The sequence below is a fragment of the Mobula hypostoma genome, chromosome 5 (assembly GCF_963921235.1).
Source record: "Mobula hypostoma chromosome 5, sMobHyp1.1, whole genome shotgun sequence".
Lineage (NCBI taxonomy): Eukaryota > Metazoa > Chordata > Chondrichthyes > Myliobatiformes > Myliobatidae > Mobula > Mobula hypostoma.
In genome coordinates, this window is record NC_086101.1 from 84,147,579 (window position 1) to 84,174,091 (window position 26,513).

General features: G+C 38.1%; 1 protein-coding gene across 2 annotated transcripts in view; it reads right to left on the reverse strand.

The window, feature by feature from the left end:
• Positions 1 to 26,513, reverse strand: part of arhgap15 (Rho GTPase activating protein 15) — a 731,418-nt gene that overhangs the window by 324,604 nt on the left and 380,301 nt on the right. For both annotated transcript variants that reach the window (XM_063048621.1, XM_063048622.1), the window contains exons 8-9: positions 13,460 to 13,555; positions 9,915 to 10,053 (exon numbers count right to left, since the gene is read on the reverse strand). In XM_063048621.1, coding sequence (XP_062904691.1) covers positions 9,915 to 10,053; positions 13,460 to 13,555 — 235 coding nt within the window. The remainder of the gene's footprint in view (positions 1 to 9,914; positions 10,054 to 13,459; positions 13,556 to 26,513) is intronic.

The following is a 26,513-nucleotide window of genomic DNA, read 5'->3' on the forward strand; positions in this document are numbered from 1 at the left end:
CTATAGCAACAGCTACATGGGGATACTTCTATAATACACTAGGGTCTTTGCACCAATGAAAAGCTATTGTAAAATCTCACTCCCTAAGCCAATACATGGTCAATTTCCTCACAGTTTAACAGTCGAAAATGTTCCTACTTGATATAGGATGGTCAACTGCTACAAAATCGTTTAGTAATTGTGAGTAAAACTTCGACAAATTTAAATAATGCTTCTGAAACATAGCTTTTACTACCAGCGACAGAAAAATCAAAGACCAAAGTCATAAATTTACAAAACATGAAGTAGAAAATGCTGGAAACACTCAAAAACTCAGCTAGCATCTGTGAAGAGAAAAACAGTTCGTACTTGAAGTCATCTTTTCTTCATCAAAATCAAGAAAAGTTCAAAAGCTTAATTTCTAAGTTTTTATCTTTTATGCTCTTTTCTGGATTATTACTATTAGTTAATTTCTAAGTTTCCTAATTCTAATGAAAGTATATTGACCTTAAATATTCATTCTGTTTCAGTCTATTGTTAAGTATTTCCTGAATTATGTCTTTATTTCAGATTTCTGGCATCTGCATTTTTTGACAACTTTACATAAGTTAGACAAAAGTGTCAGGTTTGTCTGAAGGTTTTTTTTCTTAAAGGAAAGTTGATTGTTAAATCAAACTAATGGACATTTCTGCATAGACATTCTTTGAACAATTTTTATGATCCTTAGACAACAGCAGTGTTTGCTGATTTGTTTTCGGCGTAATAAAAACCAACAATACAAATCTACAGGGGAAAAGAAGAAAGAATAAAAAAGACCAAGGTAAGTGTTTCAAAGCAAACATTCATTAAATGATGTGCAAATTATTCCAGCATTTAAACATGGCTTTCTCAGCATGATGAAAAGAGGATTAATCATCAAATATCAGTCTGATTTCAAATGCCAGGTTTCAATATAAGCTGACGGGAGAAAAAAAGCAACAACAAAGAGGGCAGGAACAGTACAGAGCACCGCAGGGAGTACTTCTGATTTGAGCTGCAAAAGGATTTCTTTGATGGAACCTTTCTCAAAGCAAACATCAGTACCACAAACTGCATTCAGCAGCATTTACCAAATAGCCTACCTGTCTGTAAAGGCTGATGCCCTGTGTATCAGAGGAAGTCTTTTAAATTCCATGTATAGAAAAGTGACACAAGGCTAAGGATTAACTATGTGGCTGACAATTACAGGTTTTTCTTTCTTTTATGAGTGTCTAAAGTTAGAGTTATTGAACCAAATGCTCCATCCTGATATAACCATGAGGGGACTCACTTGAAAGCTTCATTATTTCTTTTTCTTTGCCTTATATGGCGAAGTTCCAATACATCAAAATTGTAGCATACAAACTTCTGATCTAAACTCCGTACCAGAACTATACCTTTTCCGTGCACTAATCTCAATGTTTTTACCTGCCTTTAAATTGAGGTGCATTTCAATCGGACATAGAGAGCAACTGTAAGTCACAACTTTTGATTATTTTGAAATATTTTCAAGGTCACCTTGAGGAAATAATTATAGAACTTCTACACAGCCATGCTTGAAATCTGTTACTAGGCATACAGCTGGTGTCATCACCACACCAGACCATTGCATTTGATTTTTGTACATTTTTTTAAGAATTATTGACGTCCAAGTCCAGCCTGTTTATAAAGATAGTTGTTTGAAGAGTATACTTACTCCAATTTCAACCTGCTTTCTTTTTCCCTCTTTAATTATTTGCATTCTAAATTATGTTTTCTGAGCATTGAGTGTTCTCCCATTCTAGGCTCATACCATAGTCCAAACTGGTGAACAAAAACTTGGTCCCATTATCTAACATTATTGGCTTGTAATTTCTACTGAGAGTCAGGATTAACATAAAGGCCCACAAAGCTCCTATTTGGATGACCTTGCCAATCAGGGAAAAGGGCAAAACTAGCTGGTGAATTTCTAGGTGGGTGACTTTAATTCCAGGGCTAGAAAAGCTGGTGGCTCCATAGGAGCACTGTAGAGACTGCAGCTGAATACAGGAGGGAGAACTCAACTTTTCACCTAGTCATCTGAGGCTTAGCCTGAGAACAAAACCCATCCAAATTTGCCTCAGATATTCTCTAGCCCGGGCGTGGGATTAAGGCCATTCTGGGTCTGGCAGCAGAGATGCAGTGATCATATCAAGATCCGTTGAATCTTCTGAATACTGAGTGTAGATCTAGGTTCATATACGGTTTTAGACTCAAGGATGCAATACTGTTGGACACAAGCCAATTATGTGGGTACGCGACTGCAGATAGAGGACTCCTATTTTATAATGCTAAGGGATAGTAATGGACTGCATGGTTCTATCAGTACACAAATACTGGATCTAGGTCTGTAATTTATAACACTGAGCGCAGGTCCCGTTAATACCGTAAAACCACCAGTGGATACAGTTCCCTTGTGTTACTACATTGGGGAATGATAGTGGTGCACATAATCCTGTCAATACTGTGCAATGCACAACTGGTGGATAAATGTGTCTTGCTGTCACGAGCATCAAAATGTTCTCATTTGGAGCTGGTTCAGACATGACTGTGTGCAAGATATTTTGAATTAGTATCCCTGATGTGGCATTCCACCCAAATTTGATTCTCATTAGCGAATGGCACTTGATTGTGAACTGGGGTTTCTCTGGATAAAGCTAATGGTTTATAGCACGATTGCTTCTGAGAATGGACAGACAAGATACTTGTTAAACTTCATGACATAGCAGTTTAAAAAACATTGTGCCCTTTGATAGCAAGGAAGAAGCTGGGTTCATAAAAAACACTTAGCTTCATTTACTTTTCAAAATGTACCTGGATCATAGCATACATATTGAGGATGGCAACATTTTCATTAAGTGGTCAGAGATCAGGAAGGAGTAACTGGAAAAGCCTCAACATTTTTTATTGCTTGATTTAGTCTGAGCACAGATAGGGAACAATTTGATTCATTGAGATTCTGCTAAACACAGGATCTTCTGTATTACAGTGGGGCTTGTAACCTGGGCCACAAATCCCACCCAGATAACTCCCAACCCTACACGCACCGTCCACAATGTGAGGAGCCCTGTCAGTGATGCCATTGTACTGTCAGTCTGTAAGCCTTAAGATCACTTAAAATTTCATTTCACCTCCAGTGGTTTCACTGAATTTGGAAGATGGCTTCAACTGAGATAACAAACTCACAAATGGAAAAAAAAGTTTAATATAACAGTAAACTTATTAAACCTAATAACGGACTTAAAATCTCACGTAATCTTTAGGAAGTTATGTAATCCTTCATTTCTGCTAGATATGAAGGATTACAGTGAAGTAACTACTGAGGGGTCACTGCCCCAAGATGTTATCACTACAACCATATAAATTAGAAAATCTTAACACTTTTGTCATAAGAGGAAGGTTTAGTGCTAAAGATTCAATGTGTATATAAATTGCTAGGGTGTCTAAGACTGTATTGTACTAAGAACAGTGCTGTATGTATCAACATAGAGTGAGAGCAAGTTTGTATATCTGTTGGGAGCAAAGGATATTGGCAATGGCGAGGGTGGAGCACCACAGGAGGGATCTGAGACAGGTGGCAGAGAAAGAGTGGTGTTGGTGTAGACACACCCAGCCCTGAGACACCAGGCAAGGTCACTTGATTCCAAACAATTGGTTTATTGACCATTACAGAATGTCTCTCTGGTGCTTCCCACTCCCTCCCCTCTCCCTTCCCCTTTTCCCAACTATGATTCTCTTATCCCTGCCCCCTTCCCACTCTCAATCCACAATAGAGACACATATCTTCTGAACTTAAAGAGGGGTAACTTTGAAGGTATGAGACGTGAATTAGCTAAGTTAGACTGGCAAATGACGCTTAAAGGATTGATGGTGGATATGCAATGGCAAGAATTTAAAGGTTGCATGGATGAACTACAACAATTGTTCATCCCAGTTTGGCAAAAGAATAAACCAAGGAAGGTAGTGCACCCGTGGCTGACAAGGGAAATTAGGAATAGTATCAATTCCAAAGAAGAAGCATACAAATTAGCCAGAGAAAGTGGCTCACCTGAGGACTGGGAGAAATTCAGAGTTCAGCAGAGGAGGACAAAGGGCTTAATTAGGAAGGGGAAAAAAGATTATGAGAGAAAACTGGCATGGAACATAAAAACTGACTGTAAAAGCTTTTATAGATATGTAAAAAGGAAAAGACTGGTAAAGACAAATGTAGGTCCCCTACAGACAGAAACAGGTGAATTGATTATGGGGAGCAATGACATGGCAGACCAATTGAATAATTACTTTGGTTCTGTCTTCACTAAGGAGGACATAAATAATCTTCCAGAAATAGTAAGGGACAGAGGGTCCAGTGAGATGGAGGAACTGAGCGAAATACATGTTAGTAGGGAAGTGGTGTTAGGTAAATTGAAGGGATTGAAGGCAGATAAATCCCCAGGGCCAGATGGTCTGCATCCTAGAGTGCTTAAGGAAGTAGCCCAAGAAATAGTGGATGCATTAGTGATAATTTTTCAAAACTCGTTAGATTCTGGACTAGTTCCTGAGGATTGGAGGGTGGCTAATGTAACCCCACTTGTTAAAAAAGGAGGGAGAGAGAAACCGGGGAATTATAGACTGGTTAGCCTAACGTCAGTGGTGGGGAAACTGCTGGAGTCAGTTATCAAAGATGTGATAACAGCACATTTGGAAAGCAGTGAAATGATCGGACAAAGTCAGCATGGATTTGTGAAAGGAAAATCATGTCTGACGAATCTCATAGAATTTTTTGAGGATGTAACTAGTAGAGTGGATAGGGGAGAACCAGTGGATGTGGTATATTTGGATTTTCAAAAGGCTTTTGACAAGGTCCCACACAGGAGATTAGTGTGCAAACTTAAAGCACATGGTATTGGGGGTAAGGTATTGATGTGGATGGAGAATTGGTTAGCAGACAGAAAGCAAAGAGTGGGAATAAACGGGACCTTTTCAGAATGGCAGGCGGTGACTAGTGGGGTACCGCAAGGCTCAGTGCTGGGACCCCAGTTGTTTACAATATATATTAATGACTTGGATGAGGGAATTAAATGCAGCATCTCCAAGTTTGCGGATGACACGAAGCTGGGTGGCAGTGTTAGCTGTGAGGAGGATGCTAAGAGGATGCAGAGTGACTTGCATAGGTTGGGTGAGTGGGCAAATTCATGGCAGATGCAATTTAATGTGGCTAATTGTGAAGTTATCCACTTTGGTGGCAAAAATAGGAAAACAGATTATTATCTGAATGGTGGCCGATTAGGAAAAGGGGAGGTGCAACGAGACCTGGGTGTCATTATACACCAGTCATTGAAAGTGGGCATGCAGGTACAGCAGGCAGTGAAAAAGGCAAATGGTATGCTGGCATTTATAGCGAGAGGATTCGAGTACAGGAGCAGGGAGGTACTACTGCAGTTGTACAAGGCCTTGGTGAGACCACACCTGGAGTATTGTGTGCAGTTTTGGTCCCCTAATCTGAGGAAAGACATCCTTGCCATAGAGGGAGTACAAAGAAGGTTCGCCAGATTGATTCCTGGGATGGCAGGACTTTCATATGAAGAAAGACTGGATGAACTGGGCTTGTACTCGTTGGAATTTAGAAGATTGACGGGGGATCTGATCGAAACGTATAAAATCCTAAAGGGATTGGACAGGCTAGATGCAGGAAGATTGTTCCCGATGTTGGGGAAGTCCAAAACAAGGGGTCACAGTTTGAGGATAAAGGGGAAGCCTTTTAGGACCGAGATTAGGAAAAACTTCTTCACACAGAGAGTGGTGAATGTGTGGAATTCTCTGCCACAGGAAACAGTTGAGGCCAGTTCATTGGCTATATTTAAGAGGGAGTTAGATATGGCCCTTGTGGCTACGGGGATCAGGGGGTATGGAGTGAAGGCTGGGGCGGGGTTCTGAGTTGGATGATCAGCCATGATCATAATAAATGGCGGTGCAGGCTTGAAGGGCCGAATGGCCTACTCCTGCACCTATTTTCTATGTTTCTATGTTTCTATATCAGAATCAGGGTTATCATCACTCACACATGTCATGAAATTAGTTGTTTTTCTAGCAACAGTACAGTGTAATACATAAAATTACTATAATACTGTGCTAAAGTCATGAAACTTCCACTAAATGGGACAGCCATTTAATTGAGCTAAATGTACTAGTTTAAGTTTAAGTATTTATTTAAATAAAGTTAAATAAGTAGTGCAAAAGATGTGCAAAAAATAGTGAGTTATGCTATGTGCCTTCATTACCATCCTATCAACCTGTGTAGCCACTATCAGAGAGCAATGGACTTGGACCCCAAGATGCCTCTGCACATCAACGCTGTAAAGGTCTTGTCATTAAGAGTGTTCTGTCTCTTAATATTTGATCTCTCAAAGTGTAACACTTCACATTTGGCCAGGTTAAACACAAACTTGCTATTTCTCCACCCTTAGCTGCAACTGATTTGATACACGAGTACTTTTTCCCAGCAGAACTTTTTGTCCTTCACCAGACGGACTACTGTGATTGAAGAACGCTACCGCCTTCTCAGGAGTAGTTAAAAACAGTCAACAGTATCAGCCTTACTAGTGGTATACATTTCCCAAAAGCCCCATTTAAAAGACCTACTCCAACCAGAATGCATGAATATGAATTTCTCCTGTATTTAAACAAATTTCTGCCTATTACTTTCCCCTTGGTTCCCTCCTCCTTCCCTTTCTCCTATGGTGCACTCTCCTCTCCTATCAGATTCCTTTTCCTACAATCTTTGACCTTTCCCACCCACTTGGCTTCACCTATCACAAATCCAGCTAACCTGCTTCCTCTCCCCCCACCATTTTGTTCTGAAATCTTCCCCCTTCCTTCTCAATCCTGAAGAAGGATCTTGGCCTGAAATGTCAACTGCTTATTCACTTCCATGGATACTGCCTGACCTGCTGAGTTCCTCCAGCAGTTTGTGTGTGTTGCTCTGGATTTCCAGCAACTGCAGAATCTTCATGTCTATGATTAACTACTCTGATATATTCATGCACTAAAATATTCCCCATTAAAAATTAGAGAAAATTAGTATTTATATCTGCCAACAAAACATTTTGAGCTATTATGAAATACTATGGTTGGACAATGATCCTTTCAATTCACCATTTTCTGTAAATTTACTTCCATGTAATTCAGTGTAGGAAAAGTTTGGTTAAGTTTTCATGATGACAGTGTCTTTCTAAGTATGGTAAAAGGGACACTATTTTATCAGTGTCAACAGTACATTCTTCACTATACTTTGGCAACACTATAGCTGTGTTTTAAACATTGGCATATTTGCCATCCCTCATGTGAGCAACCTTATGTCACAGTATTTTTCAAAGAATCTGAAAATGTCAACATTTGATTAAAAATGTAGACACATGAAAGTGGCAGCAAAAGGTAAGTAACTCTCCAAGATCAGATTTTAAAATACAACAAAGCCGAGACTGCATTGAACAGAGTCGTGCCCACTGCTATATTCTATCTAAAAGAGTCATTTGACATTGCCCACTGCAGAGGTAGTCTATCAAGCTCACAATTTGCAATCCTATGGCACAAGTTATATCAGAGCTCAGTCAATCACAGAAATAGATCCATTGTTGTTCCATGAAAAGCGTTTATTCAGAAATTGGGATTGTCTGACCACCACAAAAGTGAAGGATAATAGAATTATGCCACATGGAGTGGCTAATGATTCTAATACAATGATTGGAACTTCATTCTGAAATAATTTACACATCATTACAAGGAAATAAAAATTGGACAATATATACCAATAAAATTACAAAGGAGTGAAAAGGCTAAAAGTTAATCCATCATCACAGATTATGTTAATTAGCTTTCAGCTGAAGACAGCTGTGATGTAACAAAGAACAAACAATAATTAATTCAGCATGTGGGGGGTTGCTGGTTTATTTTTTGTATGGAATTCGCAATGCATATTACCTATGTTACTTTAAATAATTAGAAACCGCATATGAAGGAAAGGTTCATCCAAATTTCTATCAATAATAGTCTTTCATCATGGCACATATACCTAAAAGCAAGAAGTGATGAAATATATTTGGCTGTAGCTCTTAAAAAGTGAAATAACTTGGAGTAAGTTCATTCTAAAAATGTAGAGAGCCAAAATCTACTTGATAGACATAATTACTCTCTCCATAATGAGGAATAGCCTCTTACTTTGTCCTCATTTTCATTTGGGTTAGAATTGTTATTTGAGGTAATTTATGACAAGGCCAGAGAAATCACCATTACTTACATATTACATAGAGCATAGAACATAAAAATGCACAGCACAGGAGCAGGCCATTCAGCCCACAATTTTGTGCTAGACCAGCAAAAAGTAAATCAAAAAATACCCCAAACTAATCCCTCCTACCTACAACATGTCCATACCTCTCCATTTTCCTCTTATTCCTGTACCTACCTAAACATCTATTAAAAGCCTCTGATGTATTTGCCTCTACCACCATACCAGGCAGCACATTCCAGGCATCCACGACTTTCTGAGTGAAAAACCCACCCCTCACGTCCCCTTTGAACCTAACCCCTTCTCACCTTCAATGCATTATCTCTGGTATTAGACATTGCTACCCTGGGAAAAAGATAGTCCCTGCCTATCTATGACTCATAATCTTACAGATCGTTATCCAGTCTTCCCTCAGCCTCCGCTGCTCCATAGAAAACAGCCCAAGTTTGTCCATCTTCTTCTGATGAGCTCACATGCCCTCTAAAGCAGGCAGCATCCTGGTAAACCTCTTCTACATCCTTTCCAAAGCCTCAGCACCCTTTACTTATTCAGGCATTAGACCAAGCATTGCAAGACCAGGCAATGTTCACAGATTAGATTGTTGAAACAATTATGATCTTTCTACCAATGTTCTTTAAACTCAGTTCATAGATCACATCTAAAGCTCACTCACCTGTGTTCTGATAAGAGACTACTACACAGTTTATGTATTACGATTTAGGTAATTAGATTCATGATCAAATCAAATTGTTTATTTGTAACATTTACACCTAGCCAACATTTTGTATCTCTTGTGATCTGGATTCATACAAATGCTAAGCAATAGCTGCAAGCCTTGACCTCGGCTGAAGATGTCTGTAAACTGAATGAGAATGACAAATGATGGTTAAGGACTGTTTATTTGCCTACCCATAGTCCCAATAGACATTATGGGAGATTAGAAATCCTTTCAACTTGCACTAGTAAGGAATCATTTAGTGTTTATATGCTATATGGCAGAGCATAATGGAGGGAGAAAACTCTATTGCCAAGCAAGGCATATTTTTCAGATGATTAGTCCACTTCTTTTGATCATTTCAGCTTTAGTTTTCCATTGCCCATCCCTAAAGGCAGAAAGGAACTACTGTTGCCATGTGTAATTCAGGAGAAGTCAGCACTTTCCTCTCAATTTTGCTTTAACCTACAGTTTAAGGTTGCTTCATAGAAGAGAGAGAGGCACAAAGAGAGACAGACAGGGAGAGTGAGTGAGAGATCCAGAAGGAGAGAGAAAGAAAAAGAGAGAGAGAGAGAGAAACAGACAGACAGACAGAGACAGAGACACAGAGAGACAAAGACCAAGGCAGAGGCATAGAGAGAGAAAGACAGAGATAAAGAGAAACATTTTAGATTTATGACTTTTCATCAGGCACCAGATTTTTTTGAAATGTCATCAGTAGATAATAATATTCTCTCTTTCTCGCTCTTCCCCCCCCCCCCACTTCCATTTCATTTCCAAATGGCATGACCTACTGAATATTTCCAACACATCATGGTGTGAATTTGTGAACATTTCCTAAGCGGTCAAATTTGTAGAATATGAATTTGTCTGGTACTTAAAAGAGAAGTTAAGAGATGGAGGAATTATTTTACTTACTTAATGATGATTTTCTGCACTCTGATTTAGTTTCTTTCACATTAGTCTTGCTGTTGCTCTCTCCCTCACACCTGTTCAGTTCTTCACTGCTTGAACTTTTCCAGATACCATGTGCTGTTGTTGAGATGCCCTTCTTTGACTGAAATGTCACAAATGGATGTTAGAAATAGAAAGTATTTAGATATAAATCTCTTTACCACAAATGGAACAAAAATGAGCATTTTGCATGCATCAATAGCCAATCTTAAATCAAGCCAGTAAAAAACAAGCAAATATGATCCTTAAAATGTGGAATGATTCAGGTTTGATGCCTCTGATTTCACATGAAGCAGTTCCCTTAATGTGGCAAATCACAGCTGAACTTGCCAAGCAAAGTGATGCCTCCAGAGATAGAGAGCGAAAACCTGCATCCAACTTTAACCAGATACGTCTTGCATTTACCAACTAGTTGGCAGATCAATACGAGTGGATCTCCAAATCTCTTGAATGATGGATGGTGTGTGATGTATGGAAAAGAGGAGAGAAGGAAAACACTTTCCAGAATTTAAGTGGGTGGACCACCTTGTAAATTGCAAAGCATTAGTACAGTGATCAAGGTTACCCTGATGTACATATATTTCAAATGATTACTTAATAAACAAGTCCACTAAGCTATGGGCAGTATCGAGCTTTGCCAGTAGTTTCATAGCATCGTTCTGTATAATTTACTTCACTCACATCAACTCTGAACTGATCTCACAAACAACGGACTCACTTTCATAGACTCTACAACACATATTCTCAATTTTATTTATTTACTTATTTATTTCTTTTAATTGCACATTTTGTCTTTTTTTGCACATTAGTTGTTGGTCAATCTTTGTGTGCAGATTTTCTTTGATCCTTTTGTAGTTCTTTGTCCTACTGTGAATACCTGCAAGAAAATGAATCTCAAGGTGGTATATGGTAACACACACCTAGTTTGATAAAAGAATACTTTGAACTTTGAACAAAGACCAATCCTTCAACAAATGTGAGAAATGATGTCACCAGAATTCTTTCTCGGCCCACATCTTGAGAAACTACTTCAAAAATAAAACATTATTAAGATATTAGGATATTAAGATATAATATAATAAAATATTAAGATTTAGGACAGTTAGAAGAGTGGGCTGAAAGATGGCTGATGGAGTTTAATGCAGAAAAATGTGAGGTGCTACATTTTGGTAGAACTGATAAAAATAGGACATACATGGTAAATGGTAGGGCATTAAAGAATGCTGTAGAACGGAGGGATCTAGGAATAATGGTGCATAGTTCCCTGAAGATGGAATCTCATGTGGATAGGGTGGTGAAGAAAGCTTTTGGTTTTCTGGCCTTTATTAAGCAGAGCATTGAGTATAGGAGTTGGGATGTAATGTTGAATTTGTATAAGGCATTGGTAAGGCCAAATCTGGAGTATTGTGTCCAGTTCTGGTCACCAAATTATAGGAAAGATGTAAATAAAATTGAGAGAGTACAGAGGAGGTTTACTAAAATGTTGCCTGGGTTTCATCTCCTAAGTTACAGAGAAAGGTTGAACAACTTAGGTCTTTATTCTTTGGAGCATAGAAGGTTGCAGGGGGACTTGATAGAGGTGTTTAAAATTATGAAGGGGATTGATAGAATTGACGTGGTTAGACTTTTTCCATTGAGAGTGGGGAAGATTCAAACAAGAGGGCATGGGTTGAGAGTTAGAGGACAAAAGTTTAGGGGTAACATGAGGGGGAACTTCTTTACTCAGAGAGTGGTAGCTGTGTGGAACGAGCTTCCAGCAGAAGTGGTTGAGGCAGGTTCGATGTTGTCACTTAAAGTTAAATTGGATAGATATATGGACAGGAAAGAAATGGAAGGTTATGAGCTGAGTGCAGGTTGGTGGGACTAGGATAGGGTAAGAGTTTGGCACGGACTAGAAGGGCCGAGATGGCCTGTTTCTGTGCTGTAATTGTTATATGGTTATATGGGAAACCAGTTGTCTATCATGGAGAGATTATTTCACATCAATAACACAATACTTCAGAGAGCTTTATAGACTGATAAGTCTTAGTGATAGCACTGTACTTTGAAGTTAAAGGGTCATGGGCTCATGTCAGAAACTCAAGAACAATTTTAGGGTTACAGCATTATTGGCCACTCAGGAAATGGAGCACTTTGTGGGTGCTCTCATTCAAATTTGTCACCAAACCAAAATCATCTCTTGTCCTCTCAGCTGGTTAATTAAGTTGTCCACAGAACTGGAATTAGCTTAGTATTGTCACATGTACTGAAATACAGCAAAAAGCTTGTCTTGCATACTGTTTATACAGATTAGATCATTACAAATGCATAGAGGTACAGCAAGGTAAAACAATAACATTATAGAATAAAGTGAAACTGCTACTTAAAAAGTGTGCAGCACAGGTAAATGATAAGGTGCAAAGTCATAATGAGATAGACTGCAACGTGAAGAGTCTAATTTATTGCACTAAGGAACTATTTAAGAGTCTTATAATTGCAGGATAGAAACTGTTCTTGAGTCTGGTGTTATGTGCTTTCAAGCTTTTGTATCTTCTGCCCGATGGAAAAAGAAAGAGAGAATTTGAGTTAGAGTTCAGCAAGTCATCACCAATGGTTTGGCCAATATTTTTCATCAATCAACCTTGTTATACAGATTTTCCTGACACATTTGCATATTTTTTGCTATGTGCAACTTGATTGCCATACAATGCAACAATATCACAACTGCAAAAATACATTAAAGCTGTAACATCCTTTGGGGCATTCCATGTTAAAATATGTTTTATAATGTAAGCTGTGCTTTCATTCCAGCTTGAAACTTTGAAAGGAGACTTTCTTAAATTCTGTTGACCAAATGTGCATTGGAAGAGAACAAGCCAAATGCATAAAATTGAGTCAATGGAATATTAATTTTGAGCATGATTTCATTGGACTTATCATAGAACTCCTTATAATAAAAGTGCTTATGCATAGGACAAGGGTAATTTAATACCACAGTTTAAAATTCACACAAGATTAATATACAAATTTAAAATCGGGTGGTGCTCAGTTAAGGGTCAAGATGAATGTACAGTATATGTTAAACAGAAAAATCATTTCTGGATAATTTGATATGAATGAATTTGATTCAGACTATTGGGATGATATTAGAGAAAAAAAAACAATGTGCATATAAAGTCATGAGCTACATGTTAGTAAACTTATCTCAGCCTTTTATAAATGCACATTGTGTCCTGTGTGAGTCATTTCAGGTCTGTTTTAAATTTAAAAACACCATGCCAAAACATTTGATAGAAAATATGCAAAGAGGGATTAATAATGCCACAGGGAGCTATAAGCAAAAGAAACAAAGTCCAAAAGGGCTGATGAGAGCTTGAAAAGTACAGAAAATATATGGGAAAGTATTTTTTGGCAAAGAATCATAAAATGTTTATTGTGCAACTTCTAGGACAGATTGAACAAATATACAAAGCCCTTTTAGTTTCTTCCAGGACAAGTTATTTTAATATAGTTAGAAGTATTCTACGTACCAGTTTATTAATTGCATATCTGATGGCCTGGTACCAGTCATGTATACTGTCATCATCAGAATGGAGGAGAAATTCATTCCCTGAGATTGTTGTTAGCTGTGTCAAGAAAAAAAAGACAAAGTGTGATTAAGTTCAATTTTATAAATAGTATAGGAAACACATAGCTCTCTAAACTGTCAACACTTAGCTCATTATATCCTCAAGTCAGCATTATTCGGCAGCAATATAGTTAAGAAACTGAAGTTGACCAAGGAAGCTGTTAGCTTTCGTTCCCTTTCTCCTGATGGTCAAACAATACAATAGTAGGTGAACAGTTGAAATTTGTCTTCCAGTCCACTCTGCCATATTTATTGCAAACACATCTGTCTAAAACTAAAGGGAGTACTTCAATAAACCAGATGTTGCAAACCTCTGTTCCGGCTTTAAAGAAAAGCATTGAAAATGAATTAAGACACAAGGAAAAAGAACTTTGAAATAAATGAACTCTGATTAAACGTTTCCACCTGAAATATTACCTCATTCTTATCACACGTGAATGGAGATTGACCTGATATATACTTCTATCATTTTCTGCTTGTTTTGTTAAACAAAGAAAGAGTTGTTTACCAATTAAACACATGTTGTAAACCAGAATATTTGAAGAACAGCCAGGTTAATTACAATTCATCTATGAAAAATTAAATCCATATTATGGAAATAGAATTCCCTGAAGTATCTTTCATAAGAACTACAGAGGGCATACAATAGAAATATTAGTGCAAGATGGTGAAAATCTAGTGTAGCTCTTTAAGTGCTTACTGAATATTCTGGGGATATCACAAGAAACAGGTACAGATAGTGATGCATGGTTTAAGAGAACAGACGTAAAGGAGATTTCAGCAAATTCTTGAACTCTCAAAACCCACTCAATGCAATTTTCAGGTACTGTCTGCTAGTTATTCCTTTTGACCTTACAAAAATATTATGGCTCTTTACGAACATTCACCACTTCGGTGTAACTGCCTTTTTCTGGTTACTGTACATTGATTTAGGTCACCTCTCAGGGCCAGAACTTCCTGTCCCCAAGTGTGGTAATTGTCCATCTATTCTTACCAGGTAATCTGCATCTTGGGAATATTTTTTCAACTTCCCTATTATTTCCTTACTTACTTACATAAGAAAGAAGAGCAAAAGTACGTCATGTGTTTCCTCAAACTGCTCTGGCCTACCCCTGCTCCAATTTCTTATGTTCTTCATTCTCATGAAGAGAGCTTAGCTGCAGCTTTACTTTATTGGGAGTTTCAAGAGACATGATAAGTCTCCAAGGACTCTTGCAAATTTCTATAGATATAAGGTGGAGAGCATACTGACAGGTTGCATTACAGCCTGGTATTGAGTCTCGAATGCACAGAATCACATGTGGCTGCACTGGATTGAAGACTCAGCCATGTTCATCATAGGAACAACCCTTCTCACCATCCAGAACATTGTCAAGAGGTGTTACTTCCAGAAGGTGGCATGACCTTCACGATCCAGAACATGTCCTCTTCTTGTTAATTACCATTAGGGTGGAGGTAGAGGAGCCCAAAGATTTAGGAACAGCTTCCTCCCCTCCACCATCAGATTTCTGAATGGTCCAAGAAGTCTACCTCATTACTCCTTTTTCTCACTATTCATTTCTTTCATAATATATAATAACTTCCAGATCTTTGCATTGTACCATTGCAACAACAAATTTCACATCACTTAAGATGGCGATAATAAACCTGATTCTGATTCAGCATCTCATGGAAGAACTTTATTCCAAAAGTGGAAGGACATAGACCTTGTGCAGGCAGATGGAAATAGTTTAAATTGGCATTAGTTTCAGTATAGACTTTCTGGGCAGAAATACCTATTCCTCTGCTGCACTGTTCTGTGTTCAATAAAATAAAAAGCCTTTTAATTTTAGACTTCCCCGCAGGAAAAGATCTTCTTAGCATCGAGCCAACCACAACCCTTCAGAATCTTACATATTTTGATAAGATCAATCTCTTATTTTAAATCTCAAAGAACAATGGTCCAATCAATCCACAATTTCCTTGGAAGACAAGATGTTTATCCCAGAAATCAGTACAATGTACCTAGATAATTTTCCCCTGTCTTTGTTTCTGCAATTTTGTACCAAGATCTTCATTTAATGTAGGTTTTCTTATCTCTCTGAATATTATTTCAACCATAGTGTTTTATATTATTATCAAGAAATAATCTGCTCCAAGGATTCAGGATTCAACTGCAAAGTCTAACATTATCTAAGTGGTTGTTTGCTCCTACTTTGACAAATCAGATAAAGCATAGGCATAGATGAGCAATAAAGCAATGGGGGTGAAGTAAGAATGATGTTTCTGGACTTTGGAAATATTTCATCCTGCTGTTCTGAACATTAAAATATATATCAAAGCACCACCTACTACAGCAGGGATTGCCAACCTTTTTTATGTCATGGAACCTTACCCTTAACCAAAGGGTCTGTAGGGCCCAGGTCGGGAACCCCTGTTCTGCAGGTTTCTTTCTATGCCACTCATCAGCCTGTCTTGCAACGATATCATCATTTCTTCTTTTTCGCTGGGTCTAAATCCTGGAAATCCCAAACCAACAGTATTGCATAACTTCCCCAGGACAACAGTGGTATTTCAAGGCAGCCTTCACATGGATAAGTGCTGTTGTTGCTCACATCCCAGAAACAAAACAAAAAAAAAACACAAAATGCAAGACAGGCACTGTAGATCAGTGAGCAGTAGAAGTCAATAGAAGTTGAAAGACAGGAAGGTGGGGAACACTGACATGGCAAGGAGGGAACTTCACAACAGCATGCATTAAGGTTTCAATTCCCAAAGAACTGAGATGGGAATAGTTGTCTTTAGCTCTGCCTCTAGTACAAGAACTAGGATGTTTTTAAAACTATAGTGGTGAAATGCTTTTGCATTCAGATGTTTAGGACAGAATAACAAATTCAAGGGTATTAAAGATAGTCATAAAACATAATCAGAGTGGTGAATGGAATTGGGAGCAAGGAAGCAGAGCAACTCAAATTTCCTTGGTTTTCCTTTCAGTGTTGTTAAAGAGGGAAAAGTCTAATTGAGATTTAATCATTAATTCAGTGAAAAATGGTTACTATTGGGACAACTGCTATACATGTTGTAAATATAATAACTGGACATATACTCTAAACGTAATGTGCAATGGTTTTTGACAATGATGGGCTCAGAGGAATTCATTAACTTCATCATCTCCAAATATGGCTGAGAGAAGATATTACTTTGGGAATACCACCATAAAAATATAAATCTAAGAAGGCTTATATTACAAGTAATGCTGTATGTTATTATTATACTGTAATGAAACCTTATCTCTGTAGGTTCTCAGATAGTGATGGAACTCTCAAGTGAGCTTTGAATGCAAGTGAATTTCAAAGCTCACTTAAGAGTTTCAACTCATCCTACAAAGAGAAACTATTGTAAAAAGATCAGAACAGATGAGTTATTTTGAAGAACAATTTTGAGAATATTGAGATCTCCTGATAAAGCACCAAATTGTTAATCCAATTTGAGCATTGTGTTGTTTATTTTCTCCTTCTCTATCCCACCTGAGTGTTCTAATGCAGCCAAGAGCACTCAATATATCTACCCATAAACCCAGTGAAAACCAATTATTATCAGTTCTTATTTATCTGGAAGGCGGCTATTTGCATGATTAAGGAAGGGATCACATATCCATCTGGTCAATTTATTTTAAATGTCAAACATAATGGTTGAAATTGGTGAAAAACGCCCTCTAGAGGAAGTTGAAGCATGAGAGAAAAGAAATTGGTAACCAACAACCCAACATTTTACTGAGCACTTTATTTTATTAAACAACACACATAAAAGTTGCTGGTTAACGCAGCAGACCAGGCAGCATCTCTAGGAAGAGGTGCAGTCGACGTTTCAGGCCGAGACCTGACGAAGGGTCTCGGCCTGAAACGTCGACTGCACCTCTTCCTAGAGATGCTGCCTGGCCTGCTGCGTTAACCAGCAACTTTTATGTGTGTTGCTTGAATTTCCAGCATCTGCAGAATTCCTGTTGTTTACTTTATTTTATTGATATGTATTCTAAAGCCAAGTTACTTTGATACTTTGCTCTAATTATCAATAGTATACTGTATTTGTGACAACTTGAAGAATTTTGTTTCACAGTACTAACTGTATCAGAGAAGGATATGTTGATATGTACCAGCTCTGGTTTCCTCCTACAGTCCAAAGACCTACTGGTCATTGTAAATTATCCTGTGATTAGGCTGGGGTTAATTGGGCTTGTCAGGGGTTGCTGGGGAGGCGTGACTTGTGGCTTGTGTCCAGAGGAGCCTGGTCTGTGCTGTATCATTAAATAAAATAAATAAAGTACCTACACAAAACTGAGCTAATTCACATCTTCATAAAACGTAATAACTTCTGCTCTGTTTTCATAAAATGTTATTATTTTTATATACAATATTGTGACAAAATATTGCTGACCAAGAACCATTACCTAAATGATTTTCTAGAAATCAACTATATTTATTTATTGAAAGCATCACTATTTAAGTTAGGAAGGAGCTGGTTCTCTTCTGTTTGACTATTTAGTGAAAATCTATACAATACTACTGGCGGTGGATCCAAATGGAAGTTAAAGTTTAAAGTCCATCAGATTTGTTGATGGTACAAAGATTGATGGAAGGCAGTTGTGACGAAGATGCAAGGAGCATCCAAAAGGTATATATAAGGGCTAACTGCATGGGCAGAAATTTGGCAGATGGTATATAATGTGGGGAAATTATCTACATTAGTTTGTTCGTTAGTTAAGCGCCATATTGTATGCCGTGGGTGATCAATATCTTTCCATGACCATGATTGCTCATGGCAAATTTTTCTGCAGAAGTGGTTTTTCATTGCCTTCTTCTGGGCAGAGTCTTTAAAAGACGGGTGAACCCAGCCATTATCAACACTCTTTAAAGATTATCTGCCTGGTGTCAGTGGTCATATAACCAGGACTTGTGATATGCACCAGTTGCTCGTACAACCATCCACCACCTGCTCCCATGGCTTCATGTGATCCTGATTGGTGCGGGTGGGTGGGGGGTGGGTGGCTAAGCAGATGTTACGCCTTGCCCAAGGGTGATCTGCAGGAGTGCCTTACACCTCCATTGATAGAGACATATCTCCACCTTGCCTCCCAGATTTACATTGGTATGAAGAATTAAACAAAAATATTTTTAATGCCGACAGAATATAAAATACTGATCTACAAAAGTGCTGAAGTGTGCCACCACATAGACTATAGAAGGTTGCCATTTAAGCGTAGCAACTAATTAGGTAAGCTAATGTAATGTTTACCTTTATTGCAAAGAGTGTAAAAAAAAGGCCTTGATTTAGTTACATTGGGTGTTGATGAGATTGCACCCCAAGCACTGTGAACGTCTTTGACGTACTTTGTTAAGGTAAGACCCATTTGCATTGGAGACCATTCCGATAAGTTTCACTATGATGATTCACAGGATACAGGGTTGTTTTCAGAGGAAGGCTTAATCATGCTGGCCCTGTACCTGTTAGATGTCAGATGAATGTATTATGATTTTAATAAAATACAAATTTCTGAGATGCTTAACAAGATCAACCTTGAGAGGATGCTTCCTATTATGGAGGTATCTAGAAGTGAAGGCATTAATATTGGGAAGAATTTCTTCCTGCAATGAGTCATAAATCTAGTAGATACTGCTAATTGGGACACATCTGGACTAGTACATTTTGGCCTAATTAAACAGCTGCGCCAATTAGCTAAAATTTCATGAAAATAGTTAAGAAGGCATAAAAAAACAAACCAAGTATCAAATTATGTATTTCAATGAAATACAGAACAAATTAGAACACTACCCACAGTACTACAGCACTATAAACTGTGTATTAGTTCTTAATAGTTATCGACGGAGAAATTCATCCAGTGTACGCAAGTAACAAAGTCAGTGCAGAGAATGGACTGCCTTCATACAATAATATCTTCGAATTTTTTTATTGAGGGTGTGAAATCATTTCATTTTCACTCCCAGCCATTTATGGCATCTGGCTAAGCCTGAATGCTTGAAACTGCGTTGAGCAAAACATTTCTGAATTGTCTTACTGTACTTCACGCCAACAATCAGTGACAAAAATAATCACTGCATTTTGAACACAAGCACACGCAAATGATGCTATTTAAAAACTGTAAACTCTAAGCATGGTGTAGTGTCTAATGGCCACACAAGTGCGTGCGACTGACGCTAATCAGTATCTGTTCGGCAACAGTCTCCTGCCATAATTGAGCATCGTTGTGTCCCAAATAAACAAAGGGAATCCCGGCAATTTTCTTGATTGGCATTTTGTTGTCTCAAGTCAGTGGCAGCTCAAATTAACGGATGGTCCAATTAACTGGAATCCACCGTATTTGGAATTCTCTACCTCTGAGATTGATGGAAGTCATGTCATTGGATATATTCTTCTGAACCACAGGGAAGGCCAGAGATATGGATAACATCCTCGTCAAGGTAGTGGTTAGCTGCTACTGATGTTCTGGAGAAGGCATGTGATGCTGTTGAGTTGGGATTTCCAGAAATCAGATGAGCAATAGAGAAAGAGGAGGGGAAGCCAAGACCAAATCCAGTGCAAATCAGTTATGATGTTAGTGAATATCTGAAGAGCATCAAGGAGCCAGATCACCTAATCCTGATCCTGTTTCCTCTTTTCTTAACGTGTCCTTTGCTGTATGCACCAAACATGCAGTACAATAACATATGCAAATTGAATGCAGTTTCTGGAATCTGGGTTCTAAATTACAGATGCAGATTTCAACATTTAAACATTATCACACACTACACTTAGTACATACAACAATGGTCCAATTTCTATTTCAAATACTTCTCAGCAGACAATGAAATGGTGCATCTGCAAATGATGAATGCTGTATGAGGTTGTTATGCAGAGCAATGTAAATTGTGTCACTTTACAAACTGACTAAAATATAATGTAAAATGATACAAATACTTAGAGTAAAAGCAATATGATTTTGAAATAAAATTGGTATCTCATGGTGCTCCTGTTAAACCAACAATATTAGCTGCTCTTTGATTTCATCAATAATGCCCAAGCAAGTTGAATGAGGTGCAAAACTGGTGCAAAAACTCAGAGCTGACAAGATCTGAGAAGGAACATATTGCTGCAAGATATACCCACTAGTCAAAAAAGTGCAGGCAAGCATAATAATTAAAAGGAAACACAGCATTTTCAGCCAAAATGTAAAAATAAGTGCTGGAGATATGCCTCTGTATATTTCCCTTGTAAACTATAATGCTGCACAGATTGTGAAGATTGACACTGAATCTGGTGCTATCATTCATTATTGCCATGTCACTCAGCTTCTTGGCTCACTCAAGCTCAATCTGTGACATGTTTGTGATTATCATACTCATTTAGTAACTATATGGCATATGGAACACAAATACTATTTAGCTGCTTAGGGTTGGGTCATTCACTTTTCAAATACCACCAAAGTGGAGTAATTTTGTGTCCACATTGTACATAGACGAGTCTCCAAAAATGGCAAAAAAAATGTCTTCCTGGTCTTATAACTATGTGATGTTTGCAGAGCAGTTTAAAGTGCAGCAGTTTAAGACAATCTCACAATTGAATATGAGTCACAGATTGTGTTTAAAGACTTGGTTCGTAAGCTGCACCTAAGCAACGGGTAGTAGGTTTAATAAGCAATAAAAACCAAAACAAAATCAGAACCGTTTTTTGGCTCTGAAATGTTTATGGGCTTCAATTATCACTGTTAATTCATGAAAGCAGAAATGGCTGCAGTTATAGCGTTTATTCATTTTGGAAGTGTGATGAAGACCAGTGCGTGTCCCCCAACGGAAAGCAAATCTGGAAGCTTTTTAATCTCATTACAGTCACTTAAAAATGTTCACCAGGACAAGCTTAGTTGGTGTACATTCAATATATGTTCATTTTAATTTTATATAATATTGATATTCTTTAATCGATGTATCCAATGTATAATTTCTAACATAATATCGAATGTGATATATTACCTTAACAATGAGTGAACAGTTGTGGAGAACAATAAAATAGTGTGTGTGCATTACTGTAATGCACGTTCATAGTCCCTTGTGTCTACAAGGTTGAGAAATGATCTGTGCAACCCTACAGCAGTTTGTCCACTAACAGAAAAGCCTCGAATGTCCGCTAACCATCTGAAAGCATCTCAAAATAATCCTCAATCAGGCAAACATGTGAATACAGCATGAACTAGTTCTTCAACTGTTAACTGTTTAAGAACCAATCTATATTATACATGCAAAAAACCCTCTGCATAAATTACATTCCCTTAAATTACTTTTCTTATTTAAAACTGATGTGAAAACATTGGACAGAAGTGCCACACCACACATAGCACATTGTCTGAAGCAGAAGCCATTGAGGATATTTTGCAGTGTGATTTATGCATTTATTTGGGAACCTTGGATTGACAGTGGAAGCTCAATGACAAACCTGGGAAATTTAAATATTTAGAAGGCAAACTTACATGTTATTAACTTTTTTACAGTATGATAGTAGTTGCAAATTAAAACAAATGTGATGTTGATCTTTTGCAGAAGAATCAAAACTCTTCCAACAGCAGAAGTGAAAGAGATCACCCTTCTAAAGCTTTAAGCCAGTTGCACTTTTACTGAAACCGCAAGCAATACTCAAATTTATCAAAATGGCACTCACTGGTACTTTATCAAGTACCTTATATTTCCTGAAGCAATGGTCATCATAAATAAAACAAACAGGCAGTGTGATATGGAAAAAAGGAGAGATATATTATTTCCAAACTACTGTTAAACCCAGGAAAATATTTTTTCATAGAAGGAACCTTTGCAGATTTAATGCACCTAACTAAAGCAACTGCAATAAATTGTTACTAAAATGAAAATAATTTCCCAAAAAGACTGCTCAAAAGCTTTGATGCCTTGCAACCATAATTCTCAAAATACTTTTTTGAAGTGTATTTCAGATGAAAGAACAAAGTTATGCCTATGCATTCACTTCATGTTCTAAGGAAGGAAATTATGCTTCATTTTTGGGTAGATGGGGCTCGTCAGCCATGGCTGACAGCTCATCTAGGAGAAGAAAAACTCTAATCTCAAACATCCGTTGCCTTGCAGCTATACCTACTCATGGGGAAGGCTTCAGGTGTAAATGCCAAGGAGAAAATCTGGAGCTGGAGTCCCTAAGCAGTCCTACATTGAGGTCAATGCTAAATGGTAATTCCTGCAATGCTGCTGGTACCAAATTGTATTGGTCTCTGTGGTTCCTTTGGGTTCATCAGTTGCCTGGAGAGGGGGAGCTTGCGTTGTGGGCAACAGCTTGCTCTCCATATTGTACGGCCAAGGCTTGTGCTATCTAGATAGCTAGGATGCAATATCCACGGTCAACTCTGATCAACAGAGGCTCTCACCCTCATACATTAATATTGAGGTATGCTCACCAATTCCTAAATGTCAAAATTTTGCATGGGGTGGGGGGAAACTAGTTGGAGATTTTTTGAGATAGTCTCAGAATATTTAGTTGGGCTACATGCAACACTATTGCTTGTTGTTAAACCCTCATGCCATCACTTCTCAATCCTAACCACTTGAAGGAATTGTTCGTTCGTTATGTGCCATGTTGTATGACATAGGCAATCGTGGTCTTTCCATGACTATGATTCTTCTTGGCAAACTTTTCTACAGAGGTGGTTTGCCATTGCCTTCTTCTGGGCAGTGCCTTTACAAGACGGGTGACCCCAACCATTATCAATACTCTTCAGAGGTTGTCTACCTGGCGTCAGTGGTTGCATAACCAGAACTTGTGATATGCACCAGCTGCTTATACGACCATCCACCTCCTGCTCCCATGGCTTCCACCCATGCTGGATCTCCACCCCATCACCCAACTCAAAGGAACATACATATAATTTAGGAAATTTTGGATCATAATTTAACTCTAAGGTTTGGATCATGTTGACGAGGCAGTATAGTGCATTTTCTAAAACTTTTCAAAGTCCAGAGCACAAAATTTAATGGAATGTTTCCACTCTAGTGTCACAAAGGATTTACATAGCTTAAAGTTTAATATAGTTTTACGTTATAAACCTATTAGATAATGTCTAACATTTTTTGTGTTTTTGTTGCTGTTTATAAGTAATTTTAGTATATTAATGTTTATAAAATGTTTTGTTTTTTCAGCAAATAAATATCAAAATATTTTGATACCATTCACTTCTAGCCTTTTGTTATGTCTATTTCAGAATTAAGCATGGCAATCTTCCCCCATACCATATGGAACATAGCAGACATTTTCATGCATACACAAGATACTTCATTGTACAATAGAAGCATCAGTTTGTGACAAATCCACACTGGAACAGACTCACAGGTTTGCTTCAGCATATTTTGTGTACTGACCTCTTGTAGAATAATCTTCTAGGATTTGTCACTGAAGATGAGAGTAAATATGAATGGGTTCCATTTATCAGAAAATTCATGACTTTGCACTACTCATCTTTACTCTCCTTGTTCAGCAGGTCTGAGTGTCGATTTTATTAATGTGCAATGAAGTGGCAAAGAAAGAGAACTGCTTTCTGTGCTGCAGCCATGTTGATGGGAAGAATAATCACCACGATAAGATTGGACCAATAATTGTTATATTTATAATTTAAAGCACTCACATCGACTTTGTTTCATTTAGTATTGGGGGGAGGGTAGTGGATTGCAAGGAAGGCTGTCAAAGCTTGCAGCAGGATCTAGACCAGCTGGAAAATTGGGCTGAAAAATGGCAGATGAAACATAATGCAGACACATGTGAGGTGTTGCATTTTACAAGGCAGGGTAGAATTTACATGGCGAGTAGTAGGGAAACGGGGGAGTACAGGACAACAGAGAGATCTGGTTGTATAGAACCAGAATCCATTCACAGGTAGATAGGGTCATAAACAAAGCTTTTGGCACATTGGCTTTCCTAATCAAATTTATGAGTACAGGATGTTATGTTGAAGTTATGTAAGGCGTCTGTAAGCCTCAATTTGGAGTATTGTGCAGTTTTGATCACCTACTTACAGGAAGGGTGTCAATAGAATTGAAAGAACGCAGAGGTGTTGCCAGGACTGGGAAACCTGAGTTATAAGGAAAGATTAGGACTTTTTACCCTAGATTGTAGGAGAATGAGGGAAGATTTGATATACAGTAGGTGTACAAAATTAGAAGAGGTATAGTTGGGGTTAAATGCAAGCAGGCTTTATCCACTGGGGATGGATGAGACTAGAACTAGAGGTCATGGGTTAAGTGTGAAAGGTGAACTGTTTACGGGGAGCATGAGGGGGAACTCCTTCACTTAGAGGTTGTCAAGAGTATGGAATCAGCTGCCAGCAGAAGTAGTGGATGCGGAGTCGATTTTAATATTTAAGGGAAATTTTAGTAGGTACATGGATGACAGGGATGTGGAGGGCTATGGGCCAGGTGCAAGTTGATTAGACCAAGCAAATTAATAGTTCAGCACAAACTCAATGGGCTGAATGGCCTTTTTCTGCGCTGTAGTGTTCTATGCCTTTAGGACTCTATGAATAAGCACTCATGTCTTCGTTAATTATATTTTCTTTGTTTTACTCTGATCAATTGGGTGATGTCTGGCATACTTGCCTTCATCATTTAGGGTGCTGAGTATAAAAGTTCGGAAGTCATATTGCAACTGTGCAATACTTCATTAGGCCACATGAGGTGTCTTGTGTGCAGTTCTGGTTGCTGCATTACATGAAGAGTGTGGGGCTTTGGCGAGGGTGCAGATGAGGTTTCCCAGAATATTTCCTGGAAGTTATCAGGAAGTGTAGGGAAACCAGCTTTGTTTTCTCTCACCAGGTAAACTTCAGGGAGCTTTGTGAAGTAAGTTTTTCTCCCCACAATGAGTAGCAGGTGCCTGGAAAGCCTTGCCAGGAGAGGTAGTAGAAGCTGATACTACAGCAATTTTTTAAGAGGCATTTAAACAGACACTGAAATAAGCAGCAAATGGAAGAATGTAGACCACAGGTAGGCAAATGAACACTTCAAATTGACATCATGGTCATCACAGATAAAATGTACAGTGCTATTCCAATTTAACTGGGTTATCTCCATGGCAATAGTTTGTTGAAGCATTCGAGACATAAAGAGTCCTTAGCTTGAGCAACTACATTCACTTATATGCCAAAATTGCTAGCTCATACTCCGCTGCTCTCGACCACTATTTTAAATGTGCTGAACATATGTACCAAAATACTGCCATTTACAACACATCAAAATAATTTGTCAGATCTGTAAAGACAAGTTAGCCAACAAAAATCCTGGTGTGAACGTAATTTGTAGTCAAATAAGAATCTTCCAAATTACCTAATATCCCACTGGGGCTGAACAGAGTCTTTACTGGGTGGGGTCACTCCCAAAGGTTTTGTCATTGTTTAAATGGCTCTATCCATTACAGTACAGATGATTTCTGAATTTCTACTATTCACAAGCAAAGGAAAAATGCTTTATCATTGGATACCGGAACAATTTAACGTATCCTGACTGACATTGAGGTTTAAAATATTGCTACATTCAAATTTTAAATACCTTGTGGCCTACTTTGCAGCCTCTGCAGTTACAGCATAATTTTTTTGCTAGTTAAGTCCTCTTGAACTACCACAGCCAGTTTGAATACTTCAGAAGCATCGAGATTAGTGACCAGGTAACTTATTCTGGTAGCTCTGGTTGAAAGAGAAATAATGGCAAGGAAACAGGGAGAACTCAAGTCTTACTAACCAAAATCTGCCTCATCCAGTGCAAGGGATAAGGAAGCCTAAGTCTGATGTCCTATTTTAAATCAATATTACTCACAGCCCAGTATTCTCTTAGTACTGCATAGAACTGGCGTTCTAAATTGTGTGGTTAATTTACTGCAGCAGGGTTTAAGGCTAACATAACCTGAGGGATTGATCAGATATTCTGCACTGC